The sequence below is a fragment of the Pyxicephalus adspersus genome, chromosome 8, assembly GCF_032062135.1.
Source record: "Pyxicephalus adspersus chromosome 8, UCB_Pads_2.0, whole genome shotgun sequence".
Lineage (NCBI taxonomy): Eukaryota > Metazoa > Chordata > Amphibia > Anura > Pyxicephalidae > Pyxicephalus > Pyxicephalus adspersus.
In genome coordinates this window covers 68,649,223-68,664,960 of record NC_092865.1, presented here as the reverse complement: position 1 = coordinate 68,664,960, position 15,738 = coordinate 68,649,223, and the positions used below count along the sequence as shown (strand labels likewise).

The following is a 15,738-nucleotide window of genomic DNA, read 5'->3' as shown; positions in this document are numbered from 1 at the left end:
CACTTGCAAGTCTTAGAAGAACTTCCAATTTTTTCCATGAAGCAAGTGGCTTATTCTCCACTCAATAAGTTAGTTTAACATTTATTTCGTTGTTCAAATAAAATGAAAAGAAAAATCAGGGCGGACAAAAAATCGGATGCAAAGTGCACTACTACATAAGCACCCTGGACCTTCCTCAGCCAACAGGTACGTATTGCAGTGTACAATGGAGATAATATATATATATTTTGTCAATAACACAATCTTGCAACTTTAAAAACAACAATTGTTAACACATTAAGAACTACGGCTTTTTGTATAAATGTATCTATATTGAACATTTTATATTTGAAAAAAGAAAACTTAACAAAAAATCAGTACTACAGACAATATAAAGAACAATAGCTAATACAAAAGGAACCACTGAGCATTGTAAGTTCAGGCAATACAAAGAAAAAAGTGCATATAATAGCCCTCCACCCCCACCTGAGAAGCAGCTTTACATATTCTGTATATCATTTTTGTTTGTAGAAAATGGCTAAAGGGCACTGTGGACAATTGAGGATATTTATTTTATAAAGATGCTATACAATGGATGGGTGATTGTTATTCTGCTGTAAAGTAAGTTAGACCAGACTGTATGGCTGGATTACCAATATGCAAATCTTCCTTTTTAACCAGAGAGAAAAGGAAATGGCGGGTGGAGCAAACTAACCATTACATAGAATTTGCTGAACATCAAGAAAATAATTTAGAAGCTTGAGAATTTTCACTAATCCCAAACAGGATATAAGTAAATGAGTGAATTTCCAGATGAGGTGTTTGTGAAGATTCCTGGAGTTTCAATTAACTAGGCCATGGAATATAGAAGCATCAATCTATGGTATGATATTCTGGGAGGTAACTGCCACTCTCCCTTTATAGGAACAAAGCTTAGGCTACATACACACTTGCAATATTTGTTGTTGGAAACAAACAAATAATGACAGATCGTTTATTAACCTCCCAACCGTTAAGCCCGTACTTTTTCGTATTAAAAAAAGTTGCAATTATCGATAACCCTGTACTTTTCTCACTCCCCACTTACCTGGTCCCGCTGTGCTCATCCAGCGTCGTCCTCCAGCGTCGATCTCCCTCTCCAGCGTCGGGTGCCGTCTCCTGGTCCCGCTGATCGTCCCGCGTCGTTCTCCTTCCAGCGCCGGGTGCTCTCTGAAACAAGAAGCCGGCCGGCGGAGGAAAAAAAACAGCCGGCCGGCTTCTTGTGCGTGCGTACGTGCGCGATGACGTTGGCGCATTTGCCGGAAATTCAAATTGAAACTCATTCATTCATTTTGTATTGGATTGGATACAGGAGTTTGTATTCAATCCAATACAAAATGAATGAATGAGTTTCAATTAAAAATAAATACAAAGTATGTATTTTGTATTGAATTGAATACAGGAATTTGTATTCAATCCAATACAAAATGAATGAATGAGTTTCAATTAAAAATAAATACAAAGTATGTATTTTGTATTGAATTGAATACAGGAATTTGTATTCAATCCAATACATAATGAGAGTTTGAATTTTGTTCTCATTTTGTATTGGATTCAATACAAAGTCCTGTATCCAATCCAATCCAAAATAATAGAAAATATATTTATGTGGTTTTGTCTATAGGTATGTGACGGACACTAGGGAGGTGTTTTAGAAAAATATATTACTATACAGTATACTGAATTATCGCATTTTCAGTATTTTTCATTTATTTATGTATTCTTGTTTATGCTGAATTTTGTGTTTTTCCTTTAATTTTATTAAAAGTTATTTTTTTTTTTCTTTTTACATGATTGTGTGTTTCAAACATTTTTTCTATTCATTATATCTACTAGACCCCTGTTCAGACATATTTCTGTAAGTTACAGGTCTACAATTTAAAAAAAAAAAATTCATGAAAACCTGTAACGCTTTTGGTACAGAAATCTAGACATCAGTGTAACGCCCAGGTGGTTAATCGTTAACAAAAAAAGTGCACAATGACAGGCCAACAGTACCGATGAACAAGGGATGTCGGTGGAAACGAACGACCGTCCCGTTGTGTGTGCAGTCGTTCAGCGATCGTGGATGGTTCTGTGCTACACTTTGTCCAGTGCACGTCACTTTCTGCATCGTTTAAACGATTATATCTTGTGTCCATACATTTATGCTGGATTATATTTGATCAATCATATCATTACAGCATGTACAGAACCCTGCACTACGCAATCGTTCGAAATATTAGTGAATAATAATGATTCTGATCTGGGGTTAGTCGTTCGTTTTCGAATGAGAACTATTGCATGTGTGTACCTAGCCTTAGGGAGATATTAAATGTCTTTGAAAATGGTAGAGGTTTGGTACAAGGCCTCACTGTAGTATAGTGCAGCGGTCGCCAACTTTTCGGACCTCACGGACCACGAAATTCATAATTTTAAACCCGCGGACTAATATTAAGAATTTATATAAAAAGATAAATACATTTGTAAAATAATGATCTCCCTAATGGTGCTGACAAGGACTGTGGCGGCTCTGAATCATTGATCAGCTCACAGTTAAGTGAAGTATTACAATTGTTACTATTATCATTAGTTGTATTATCTTTGGTATTACTAAAGAAATGCAAAATATTAGTTTGCTTTTTCTCACTCATTATGGGTTTATTTCATTCTAAGACCTTTATGGTGTATGAGGAATTAACAATTAGAATTACACACGTTGAATCTCCTTTACCGACACACCCTCACAATTTCCTGGTTACCCGCTTTGCTGAGGCAGACATCTTTCTTTTCCAATTCTGCTCAGCCACTGAGGAAGAGGTTAAATGGTCCAACCCATGCTCACAACATTAAGTGAAGCTTCCTCAGTTCCGTCACAGGAGGGGAAAACTAACTAGAACTGAACATGGTAATGGGTTCACTTTTCTAGCAGCCATTTGTGATGCTCCTGCAAAGTCCACTAGCTGTTGCTAGGCAACTTCCCCCATAGGACAAAAACTAAACTGATTTTCTGCCATTTTTTTTTAATTGCCTCTTTAGCACGGTAAAAAAAGATGGTATTCTATGCTTCTGGGATTGTCGGATCCCAGTCGGCGAAGATTGGCTCCGGCTGTCAGCCTGTTCAGGTTTCTGCATGCAGTTTCTGATATAAAGGGACAGGTAGTGCAAAGATTAGGTGCAGTATATAGTCTGGGCCCAGGGCCTAAAGCTATGTACACATTTATAATCACTGTCACTGAAAATAATCTTTTGTGATCGTTAGCAGTGACATATGAACGAACACTGTACACACAGAACGGCTCCATTCTGTGGAGAGGGAGGAGGAGGAGTGACAGCAGTCATTCCCAATCTGTCATTCATCAACCCGCCATGATGGATATCAAAGGATTTTGTCCAACATGAGCGAGATTTTACGTCTCTGTGACATTGATTTGATGTGTATGCGTACACACGTGCAATCATTTCACGATCCCTTCCAATGACTAACGACTGCACGATGCATGAACAAGCTCTGTACATACAGCACCGTTCTGCTCTATGGAGAGGGGAGGGAGGAAAACGACAGAGCAGCACCCCACTGCACTCTCTCCCCTTCACTTTCATTATGATTGTTCGTTGTCCATCATCCATGGATCCGCCAGGACAGTCATCTAGATGAAGATGCACCGTACACACGCCAGATTCTCGTCTGATATCAGCCCTGAGCCGATTATCGGATGAGAACGTACGCACTGTGTTAGTAGCCTTAAGCTAGGTACACACTTACAAAAATTATTGCTAGAAAACGAACGACTAACGAATATGCATGATTACTTTGAACGATCGTATTGTGCACAATTTTGTACATGTTGTAACAATACGATCATTCAATTATAATCCACCAATAGTGTACACGCACTAGATAGGATCTTTTGAACGATGCAGGAAGACAAGCCTTTTTAGACAATCTTAAACACTTCCCATTTAAGTCTATGGAGGCGCAGAGGTGGCAAAACGCCCCAAAGCGCATTGAGTGTCCAGAAAACCACAAGGAAATGCTGACACCTCCCAAATAAAGGATAATGAACTAACCTATTTAACCCGTTCAATGTTACCTTATTTTGCAAGCATTTTTGCATGGTGAAACCACTCAAAACTTTTTGAAAAAAGCCAAGGTCTGAACCAGTCCTCAATACTGTGTCCAGGGGTTGTTTGCCGCCTCCATAGACTTGAATAGGAAGTGTTAAAATATGCCTAAAAAGGCTTCCACAAGCATTTACAATTGTCTGTACATGTGTTTTTAGGCAATTATTAATGCCTGGTGTTTCTCTTTCTTTTTTTAACTAAGATTTTAAAAACACCTATACAGACAGCTGCAAATGGCTGCAAAATTCAGGCTGTTGCTTGTAAACAATTCCGGACGTCTGACTGTGCATAATAGGCATCAAGAAGTGAAACGCCTGTGTTTTTTACTGCAGGTCTTGGAAACATTTCCCCACTTTTTATTGTGTAAAAGGAAATCTTCCCATTGGCTCAGAGACAGTAAAATATAATTCAACATTTTTTTTATTTTATTAACTCATTTCTTCACAGATCGTACAGATAATAAATGAATACGTGTAAAAATGTTGTATGTTTTTGAGACTTTGCTGAAAGGTTTAGGTCCCGAATGTAACTCCTGCTGAAGAAGAATAATATTTATGCAAAACCCGTTGAGTGAAAAAATAGTTTGGGACCATACTGTATTGTACTGCATGGAAGATTAATGTTTTAATATACTTAAAACTATTTTATGGATTTATTTATTTTAATTAAGTTTTGCTGGCATTTTATAATAACAATGTTTTATGATTTGATGCTGGTAAAGTCACATTTTGTTTGTGTATTCACACGTTTTTCACATTGTAAATAAATGAGTGTTCTTTTTTTCTCAATGAAACCATTTTCAGATGCAAATACTGAGAGGTTAGAACCCCTCGCTGTGCTGACACAATGGCAGTACATCTTTTGCTCCTCTCATGTACTTGTTAAAGCTGAAGTAAACTAAAAATAAATTTGCGATCCGCTTCGTCCTGGGATTCCTCTTTGTCCCGGCATGGAGGAAGCACCAGGCGTCGCCATCTTCTGCCTTCTTTTCTGGTCTATCTAAAGCTGCGTACACACTTCCAATTTTTATCGTTCAAAATGAACGACGAACGAACGGTTGTCAATTTTATTTAAACTAAAAATTCTGAGTTTACCTGAGTTTAACTAAAAATTCTGAGTGCACCTTTGTTACTGAAAATTTTTTTAAAAAACAACATTTTGACTTTGTTTATGAGGGATGTCTACCCTTCTATGTAAAGTAAAAATGTTGAGTTTAGGTCCGCTTTAAAGTCTCATACTGTATTGTATTGCATTGGTGATTAATGTTTTAATATATTTTATTTATTTGAGTTTTGCTGGCATTTTATAATACTAATGTGTTATGACTTGATGCTGTTAAAGTCCCATGTTTGTTCATGCATTCACATGTTTTTCACATTGTAAAGGAACAAGTGTTCATTTTTCCTCAATGAAACCATTTTCACACGCAAATACTGACAATCTGGAGCCCTGGCTGTGCTGACACAATGGCAGTACAGCTTTTGATCCTCTCATATAATTGCTAAGCCATAAACTGTAAGGCAGGAGGGACCCAGCACACAGCCTCAGGGCTTTTGTTCGCCTGTACTTGTTTAAATAAAGTTGATTGAAATAGAGCTGTTCAGTAAACAAACATGGCGGCAGTGGTTGCTGGAGAGTGAGAGGAGAGTCGGCTCCCGGTACCGAGCACTATGGAAGGGATGGCGGCCTTCATGGACAACAGCGACGAGCACCGTGCGGTCTCTATTACCGGCTCCGAGTTAGTGGAGAATTACACGGTGAGTGGGCGGTACCTGGTCGTCTTGTATACGGCGGAGGTAAAGAGGACCGGTCAGGCTGCTGCCTGGGATAACGGGTCGGTCTCCCGGTCTCCAGCACCTCGTCATACGTGTGTAAGGTTGGTGCTGGTGTTCAGGATAGAGTACATTGCATTCAGTTATGGCCAAACTCCACAAATGTATCTAGAAGATGACTGGGGTTTGTGCTCAGCAACGCCAATTCATTAAACTATGGGTATTATTATTACACAGTATTCATATAGTGCTGACATATTACACAGCGCTGTACAAAGTCCCTAGTCATGTGACTAGCTGACCCTCAAAGGAGCTCACAATCTAATGTCCCTACCTATGCCATTAATACAGTCTAAGGGTAACTTTGGGGAGGGGGGAAGCCAATTAACCTGACTGCATGCTATCGCTCGTTATGTAAATATCACTCATTTACAGGAATTATCAAACAGGATTTGTATAGCACTGACATATTACACTGCGCTGTACAAAGTCCTATAGAAAGATTTCTATATCATTATAACTAGAAGTTGTGATTTGTGTTGAGGCGTTTATAGTTTGTTCAGAATATTGCTTGGTCCATGGTTTAGGCTTGGATTAACTTTAGCTGGAGTTATTATTATTATTAATAAACAGGATTTTTTTTTAGCGCCAACATATTACGCAGCGCTGTACAATAAATAGGGGTTGCAAATGACAGATACAGACAGTGACACAGAAGGAGAGGACCCTGCCCCGAAGAGCTTACATTCTAGTAGCTGGGGGAAGTATTGCACAATAGGAGTTGCAATGTTGTTGATGTGGAAGTGCAGCAGATTCATTAGGATTTTCTGCATTGATTGTATTTCAGTGTTTAACCCAGAAATTGTTTTTAAGTTGGGTGGGAAATTGTAGATGGGTGGCAGCCCCGGTATTGTCACCCAACTCATCAGTAACCAACCAAAAACAGCCGGGTGGCTACTGAAAAGCGCCGGGTGGTGCGTCCAGCTAAAAGGGGCCGGGGAGAACACTGCAGTTACACAGCACATCACAAAGTATGGTAGTGTGGTACCTAGTGTTGTGTTATGTTGTGCTGCACCACAGCTGTGATTATGCATTGTTTAAATGAAATGGCACTGCAGCACGCTAATTGTTATTATTATTAAACAGTATTTATATAGTGCTTACATATTACACAGCGCTGTACAAACTCCATTTTCATGTCACTAGCTGCCCCTCAGAGGATCTCACAATCTAATGTCCCTACCATAGTCATTTGTCATTAATACAGATTAATACAGTCTAAGGTCAATATTAGGGGAAGCCAATTAACCTAACTGCATGTTTTTGGAATGTGGGAGAAAACCGGAGTACCCGGAGGAAACCTATGCAAACTCCATGCAGATAGTGTCCTGGGTGAACTTCCAACCTGGGACCCAGCACTGCAAAGGGCAGAGTGCTAACTACTGAGCCACTGTGCTGCTAATGAGCATTAATGCATGCCGCACTGCAACACTACTGTATGAATCTGCAGTGTTCTCCCGGCCTCTTTTAGCTGGGTACACCACCCGGAACTTTTCAGTAACCACCTGGCTGTTTTTGGAAGGCTTCTGATGAGTTGGGTCATAACACAGGGTTGTCAGGTTGAAAAAAGAAGTCCATCAAGGTCAACTACTAGGGAAATGAACATATCCCAAATATAAAACAAAAAATGCAAAAAAAAAAACCCCGGGTACAATTTGCCTAAACAGGGGAAAAAAATTCCTTTCTGATTCCATGAGACAATCGGATGTTCCCTGGATCAACAGTCACTGTTACCTTTTATCCCCAGTTATATTCTGTGCTTCTAGAAATCATCCAGCTTTTTCCTAAAGCAATCTATAGTAGTTGCTGAAACTACTTCCTGAGGGAGCCGATTCCACATTTTCACAGACCTTACAGTGAAGAATCCCTTCCTTATCCGGAGATTAAACTTCTTTTCCTCCAAGTGCGGAGCGCCCCTTTGTGCTTTGTAACAACCTTAAAGTGGAACTAAAAACCAACTTTTCGGTTTCCATGATCAGGCATGTCATTATTGTGGTAAGGGATAGGCAATGTCCCTTCTGCAATAATGCGCAGCTTCAGCTTTGGTTGCAAGGGAAATTTAGAAATCCTTCAATTGCATGTGTAGAGATAAGTGATCTCTCGCATGCTTTTGCAGGAGTCATCCCGGCACAGCCAATTAAAATGCCAGAAGATCGTCTAGAAGAGAAGGAAGATGGCGGCTCCCTGCACAGGAATGTGTATAGGTGATTCATGCGGTTTTAGTACCACCCTAAGGTTTAAGTAAAATGTTCCTAGCCTCCACCCATCAGCCATAACATACTCCAAACTACCTGCCATGTCTGTACCCCAGCATATGAACTTTCTATAGTTGAGTGGGTCATATTCACCCTATTAGGCTTCGTACACACATCAGATGGTTGTATGACCATTCGTCCCAGGCAAATATCTGCGTGATCGATAGCAGTGATAGCAGTACATTGGTTACAGGCTATGTCCAACAGATCAATAATATATACCCTAATCAAAAAGAGCAGAAAGGACAATATTTATTACCGGTCATTGATGTCCCTAAACCATAACTAAGGGGGGAAACAAACAGACAAATACAAAGCCCTGGGGGAGCGATGATATGGGGCAAGGTAGGTGAGGAAAGAGGGGATAGGAGAAATGAAGCAGGCGAAATATAAATAACCCAATCTTTGAATAAAGGAGTACATAGGATAGCATATATCGCTATATCAATGCCAAGGGGTGAATGTCACTTCAATACAGATAAGTCCAGAATTGCAGGGATTCCCTAAACCAGTCCCAAGCTGACCATGTCAATTTGTATTTTTCATATTCTTCGTTTTCAGCTACTAACATTTCCATATGCTGAATCCTTTCAAGTTACACAAACCAATCCTTTAGGGAAGGAATTTTGGTTTGTTTCCAAACATGTCCTGGGTTTTGAGCTTAACTGTAAGCCCCCCAAAAAAAGCTAAACTATATATATATATTTTTATATTGGAAAAAGGTGAGAACCACCATCAAGTTTTAGTTTTATCTATGGCCTCAGAGATATTTCTACTCGCTTCCTGCTCTCCCATCAATCTTTTACCAGATAGGAAGTGAGATAAAACTGCAACAGGGAAATACATGACATCATAAAGCTGATTTGTGTTATAGAATTTTGTTCACTTCTTCTTTTATGCAACAGGCAGGGAGTGAAGGAATCTTATTTTTTGCTACTTACTTACTTTTGCTACTTACTTACTTGCTACTTACTTTTGCGGTTACTTTTTTGCACACGGCAAGAGTTGGACTTCTTGAAATGTAACGGCTTACTATGTAGACACATGCAATAATTGTCGCTGGAAAGGATCTTTCACCATCCTTTCCAACTACAAAGGATGCATGAACGAGCTCTGTACATAAAGCAGATCGATGCTGTATGGAGAGGGGAGAACGACAGAGTGGCACTCCGCTGCCCTCACTCCCTCTTTGCTTCAGTTACGATCGTTTGTCTTCCATCGTCCGTGGATCCACCAGGACGGTCGTTTAGAGGATGGACAATGAGCACAGTACACACGCAGGATTGTCCTTGGATATCGGCCCTGAGCTGATTATCAGAAGACAACTATTGCATGTGTGTACCTAGCGTTAGTTCTGTTGAGATTTTTGCTCCCTGCTATGTTTGTTTGATGGGAGTCTGAAGAGGAGGAGAGCAAATCTTCAGTACACAGTAACAAACAATAGCTTGCTAAATATTATTCACAGCTGGCAATGATACGTTTACCCGATATTTGCACTGAGACTGTTGCAGTTTAAAATAGTTTGAATGTAAACATTTAGCCTTTGTGTACACTGGCCGTGAGGTTGCAGCATGTTTACTAATTTCTCATGCCAGAGAACCGCTGTCTCTCGGAGACGCTACATGGAACTTTCCCTGGCGGCAGCCCAATGGAGACTGAATGGGGATGGCAGTGTGCCACTTGCTGCCACCAGCTATCACGTTGGCAGACACTGCTGACACTGCTGAACCAACTCTGCTGCGTGAATAACCTTGAGTTGCACCGCATCACTCAATCCCAATGCGGGCCGGAATCTCCCTATTGTCTTGACAAAACTCAATAAACCCTACAGTGATTACCAGTAGTATTATTAGTATTAGAATTACCAGTATTTTGGACATTAGATTGTGAGCTCCTTTGAGGGACAGCTAGTGATATGACTATAGACTTTGTACAGAGCTGTGTAATATGTCACTATATAAATACTGTGTAATATTAATAATGTTTAATTTATTTTTTTTACTTCCCATATATGTTGAAAGGGATTTTCTTAGGTTGGTAAAGTTGATTTAGGGGTCCATTGAGCTCTCACTTTAAATTTTTTAGGATAATGGGTTAAATATTTGGGGTTCTCAAATGTTACTGTTTTATAAACACTGTAAACATTTTTTTTTGTTATACTTCATTTCATAAGTCATTGTGTGATTGTGATGTTTGTGAGCATCTTCAGATCTGGACGGACAGCCCTGAGGAAAAAAAAAAAAAGTATTGACTGTTTGGTATTTTTATAACTAGACTTTTGATATTCATGTCTACTAAGCACAGGAAATTGTGTTCTTATAAGAGAGGAACAGGTATGTATGTGTCCTTTAGGGAGGCTGATTCATCTCTTGTTGTGGTCATTTAATATTTGGTAAAAGGAACCCATACCACAATTTCAGTTCACTGTGGAATGCCTACATCCCTTGTAAATATATTAGCTTCCCCATGCAAATACTTTTCCCAAAGGTTATGTAATGGTCTTTCTGATTTACGCATTGTTGAGAATAGATATTTTTGTTTTTTAAACTAAATAAAATATTTATATACATTTCACCTTTTTAGGTATATATCATTGAGGTCCACGCTGGTGCTTATAACTGGAAAGTCAAACATCGTTACAGTGCCTTTTATGATCTCCATGAAAAAGTAAGTTAAATTTTAACCTTGTACTCATCATGGTCAATTCAGATTGAGCATATAATTAAAGAATTTCCAATTATTGGTGGAGTTATTAGAAAAACTCATTACAAATCAGTTAGTGGATGATTAGATAGAGGTAGCTAGTTTGTGGAAGTTGAGTTTCTCTCTTCTAATGTCTTCTTATTGGTTCTTTAGGGACTCTGTCAATTATTATTACTATTATGCAGTATTTTGGTAGCGCCAACATATTGCACCGCGCTGCACATTAAATAGGGTTGCATATGACAGACAGTGACACCGAGGAGCTTACAATCTAAGAGAATTTGTTTGCTTTAGAACTGCTTCTTTCCCAATACGCAGCCCAACTGCGCCTTCAGTGAATTCCATATGATTTCAGAAGTTAGGTAAATTTGCCCATTGACGCTTTCAATAAAGACCCTCAGTGTGATGGAATGCCGGACTTGATGAATGAGTAAACCCTGGAGACAGGAGGAGAAACTTTAGATTTAAAGAAAAAATATGATTTGCATTAATTTTCTACTGCATGTGTCTCAGGGTTTTTGATGCAGTTTCCTTGGAAGGTTTTTTCTACCTATGCAATTTTTAAATTAAAGAAGAACTCCAGCCACAATAAAAAAAACTGCCAGAAATAGTTTCATCGTGAATGGTTACCTCTTAAAGTGTCCCTGACGATGCACATTAGCAGAGACATCACCACAGTACTGTATTTTTCCCCTTTGACAGTGAGCGCAGCGGCCATCTTCCTTCACTAATGCACTTTCCCTCCTTGACCATTCATAGAGCACCCTTTGTTCTGTTAATGAAGAAGGACAGAAGTACAAATGACATTGGTTAATCACTGAATGAAAGCTGCTTCTTTCACTGTTGGCATTCCAGGGGAGCATGTACTATTCACCATAAACTGGAGTTGTTTCCACTAACTGGATAACATCGTATGCTTTTTGGATATTTTGAGTTGTAGCTGGAGTTGTTACTTAGTTTGAATGGACCAGTTTCAGTTATTCTAAATTGTAATTTGATGTTTTATTGAGCCATCCCAACATGTGATCCGTTCTAATTTTTCTTCATTCGATTTAGCTAACAGCAGAGCATAAAATAGAGCGGAATTTGCTTCCTCCTAAAAAGATCATTGGCAAGAATTCTAGAAGCTTGGTGGAAAAGCGTCAGAAGGATCTGGAGGTCTACCTACAAACAGTGCTTGCTAAGTTTCCACTTACTGTTCCGAGACCATTGTCACATTTTTTGCACTTTCATTTATATGTAAGTTCCTTATCTTTATGTATATTGTACAGAGGTCTAAAGTCACATTGTCCCTTCTTTTTACTATCCTCATACTAATAGTTCCAATCTTGGAGCATTTTTTTGTCTGTCAATGCCTAGTGATGGAATTCATCAACACATAATGTCAAATGAAATAATTCCAAAAACAGGCATTCTTTCCTGCTCAGTCAGTAATTAGAGTTTATTTCTTTCACTGTTTAAAATCTTATTTGAATCTGATTGCTTGCTCTAGATTACTACTTTTCACACATAGTTTCTCCATACACTGCCTTTTACCTTTATATGTTTTCTGGCTGACTTTGCAGCACTCCCAATATACCAAAACAGACACACAATTTTTTTCTGACTTCTCTTGCAGTACATTATTATTCTATATGTCACATTAGTTACATAGCTGGAGTTATTCTTTAGTCTATAAAGTATATTATACTCTAATATATAGAACTTACTTTGTTGCTTGATCCCTGGCAGAAGTTTGGGGAAGCAGTACATTACAGTACAGTGTGACATAGCGATTTTACCAAGAGGTAAAATACATGTTCAGGGTCAAATAAAAGTAAATATTTTTTAAGTGGTGCTGATGGGTACTTGAATGAAAATTCTGCATTTCAGAAGTCTGTACATAAATCATTCAGTGAATACTTTTAACTTAAGGTTTAGATATCACATTTAGTTTATGAATAAATCCTATTATAGCATTTATTATCCCACTGCTTTTCTTTGTTATAACATTTCACACAAAGGGGGAGGTTAAAGGGGGGAGTTACATAAAAAAATAAATAGACTTAATGTACTCAAGGCAGCAAATTGACCTTAAAAGCTGATTGTTGTATATGTTTTTTTTCTGATAAAACTGTAGCTTTGCTGACTGCATGTTTGCATGTAATGTAGTACATATCTACAATGTGCGTGAGAATAATGCCTGGCAGATACTACTGCTCTCAGTATATACCGGTACTTTTGTAGTCATATGATGGTCCAGTAATTTCCTTTAATGATCTACAGTTGTCATATGCTTCCTGACAGTTTCATAAAAGATTGTTTGTGCTTTCAGGAAATTCACGGCATTGCTGCTGTTCTGGCCGAGGAGCTTTACCATAATGGTAATTCATGTGATATCTGCACTTTTTTATAATAATATTAATACCATTGTTGGTTTGATCCCGAAGAATAGAGATATGCTTATGATAAATGTCTGTAACATTTTGTCTGTAAACACCATTTAGCTGTCAGTGTGACTGAAGCAGAAAACAGGAAACACCCTCTGTTTTCTCTATTCATTCCAATGATGGAGGTGAAATGTGACTTTATAAATCTGTTTTGTTCAGAACATTGTCTCAAGAACTACAGAACCTTAAGCAGTTATATTGCTTGTAGTAGTGACATTCAGCTTGAATTGTTCTGTGATAATAAAGCCATTGCATAGCTTATCCTATTTAATTTTTTAGCTCTAATGAGTGCTTAGAAATCATCACAGAACTTAGCCAGGGTATCATAGACCCAAAAGATACAACTCCCAAACACAAGCAAAGTCATTTGGTATATGCTGCGGTGTAATGAGAATTGCAATGACGTGTTTGGAGGTCAAAAAACATCCTCTTAACATATGAAGGAAAATTCTACAAGAATAGACTTTGCAGTTTTTTGTATGTTCTTTTCTGAAGCTCAATAAGCTACTTATCTTTACTTTATTATCATAAGATAATCCCGCTTTCTGCTTGTACACGTTCCTCCAATTTACAGGCAGGAGTTGGGAAATCTCAGGATCAACACTTCACAGAAATAAGGTAAAGGTACTTGGCTCATCATGAATAAGAATATACCATGGAGAATAGTTTTTGTTTTACAAAGGCATCCACAGTTTAGGTACACTTTAAGAAAAACTTGGAAATTCTTTTAAGGACAATGAGATGCACATTTTGGATAGAATAGACAGCTGGATTACAAAGGACAAGAAAGAGATCATTCACAATAAATGAGAGCAACAATTGCTGAACAGGATGGGGGGCTTCAACACCATCTGTCATTTTATATATAGTTCTACATATAATATAATTAAAGTATCTACATCAACAGGTTAAAAATGATTCCTACCTACAAAAATGTAAATAAAAGGGATTAACACCAATGTAGACTTCATGACACCAATTATGAGTTCATGTTTTTTATTGTGTGCGGTGTATAACTTCTTTTATTTTTCTGCTAGGTGAGCAATTACTTGTAGCAGGACAAGTATTTCATATGAGACCTCTACAACTCTATGCCATTACTCAATTGCTGCGACATGGCAAACCAACATGTATTAATGGAGATGCTAAAACTGATCTTGGGCACATACTTGATTTTACATGTAGACTTAAATATTTAAAGGTGAGATATATAGTTGTTCTCTTTACTTATGTCTCCAATCAGTCAGGTAAACCATGTTTTTTTGAAAAGGCGTGATTGATCACCATGTTGTTGTCATTGGGCCTGATGCAGTACGTTTAAAGCTGGATTCTGTACATACAGCTAAATGTAAAGCTGAACTCTATACGTTTGGCTAAATATAAAGATGTTATACAAAAACAGCAAATAGATAGATTTGCCAATAGATTTGTATTTGCCTATTCAGGTCTAAAATTTGCACAGTTCTGTCACATCACACAGCAATGTCTGGCAGGACCGGAAACCTGCATTTTCTCTGCTCCTGTTCAGTAATTTTTAAATATCTCCTTCTCACTCCCCCTGCACAGAGAAGAGCAGACCGATGAGCCTACTTGTCACTTTGTTCTTTTCCTGTCCGCATGATTCTGGCAGTGCAGCACAACTGATTGGTTTCTTGTGTTTTTTCTTTCTCTGCTAGTGTCAGTACTACTGTACAGGGATTACAAATGCCAGATACCAAATTCAATAATTACATGGCTTTCAATAACACAGTAAACACAACTAATGATGTATCCCTGAATAAACAGTTGGATTATTTGTGTCTGTTGTGAGTCTGAATATGGTTTAATTTTTAATAACCAAATTTGTGCATGATTTCTTGATATTCACTTTAATAAATCGTTGTTTCTTGAATGTGTTGGACATTTGGAAAACTTGTTGTATTAGGAACAAATGTTCTGAAATTGCTATTTATTTATAAAAATGTGGGACTAACTGCCTGGATAATATAGTATGTCTAAATGCAGTTTTTAACCCAGGTATTTTTAAAAGCCGGGTGGGAAGAAATTGTAGGTGGGTGGCAGCCCCTATTTTGTGACCCAACTCTTCAGTAACTCTTCAGTGGTTACTGAAAAGTGCCGGTTGGTGCGCCCGGCTAAAAGGGGCTGGGGAGAACACTGAAATGATATGGCAGCTGACTGTGACCATGGCATTCCCACAGCTGCAAGTAGTCAGATTTACTTGTGCTCACCACCTGAATCGGACTCTGAAGTGGAGAGTCTGATCCAGGACTCATAATCCTGAATCAGACTCTCCACTTCCTGTTCCTTTAAATATGGCCTAAACCAGGGGTCTGCAACCTGCGGCTCCGGAGCCGCATGCGGCTCTTCAGCCTCCTTGTTGTGGCTCCCTTCGGCTGC

At 38.5% G+C, this 15,738-nt stretch overlaps 1 protein-coding gene across 2 annotated transcripts in view; it reads left to right on the top strand.

Moving 5' to 3' along the window:
• Positions 1 to 5,730: 5,730 nt before the first annotated feature.
• The window catches only part of NISCH (nischarin), a 50,046-nt gene continuing 40,038 nt past the window's right edge, over positions 5,731 to 15,738 (top strand). For both annotated transcript variants that reach the window (XR_011922024.1, XM_072421044.1), the window contains exons 1-5: positions 5,731 to 5,879; positions 10,793 to 10,876; positions 11,969 to 12,151; positions 13,227 to 13,275; positions 14,379 to 14,542. Coding sequence is in view for 1 of the 2 variants with exons in the window: in XM_072421044.1 (XP_072277145.1) it covers positions 5,793 to 5,879; positions 10,793 to 10,876; positions 11,969 to 12,151; positions 13,227 to 13,275; positions 14,379 to 14,542 (567 nt within the window). In the remaining variant the exon portion in view is untranslated. The remainder of the gene's footprint in view (positions 5,880 to 10,792; positions 10,877 to 11,968; positions 12,152 to 13,226; positions 13,276 to 14,378; positions 14,543 to 15,738) is intronic.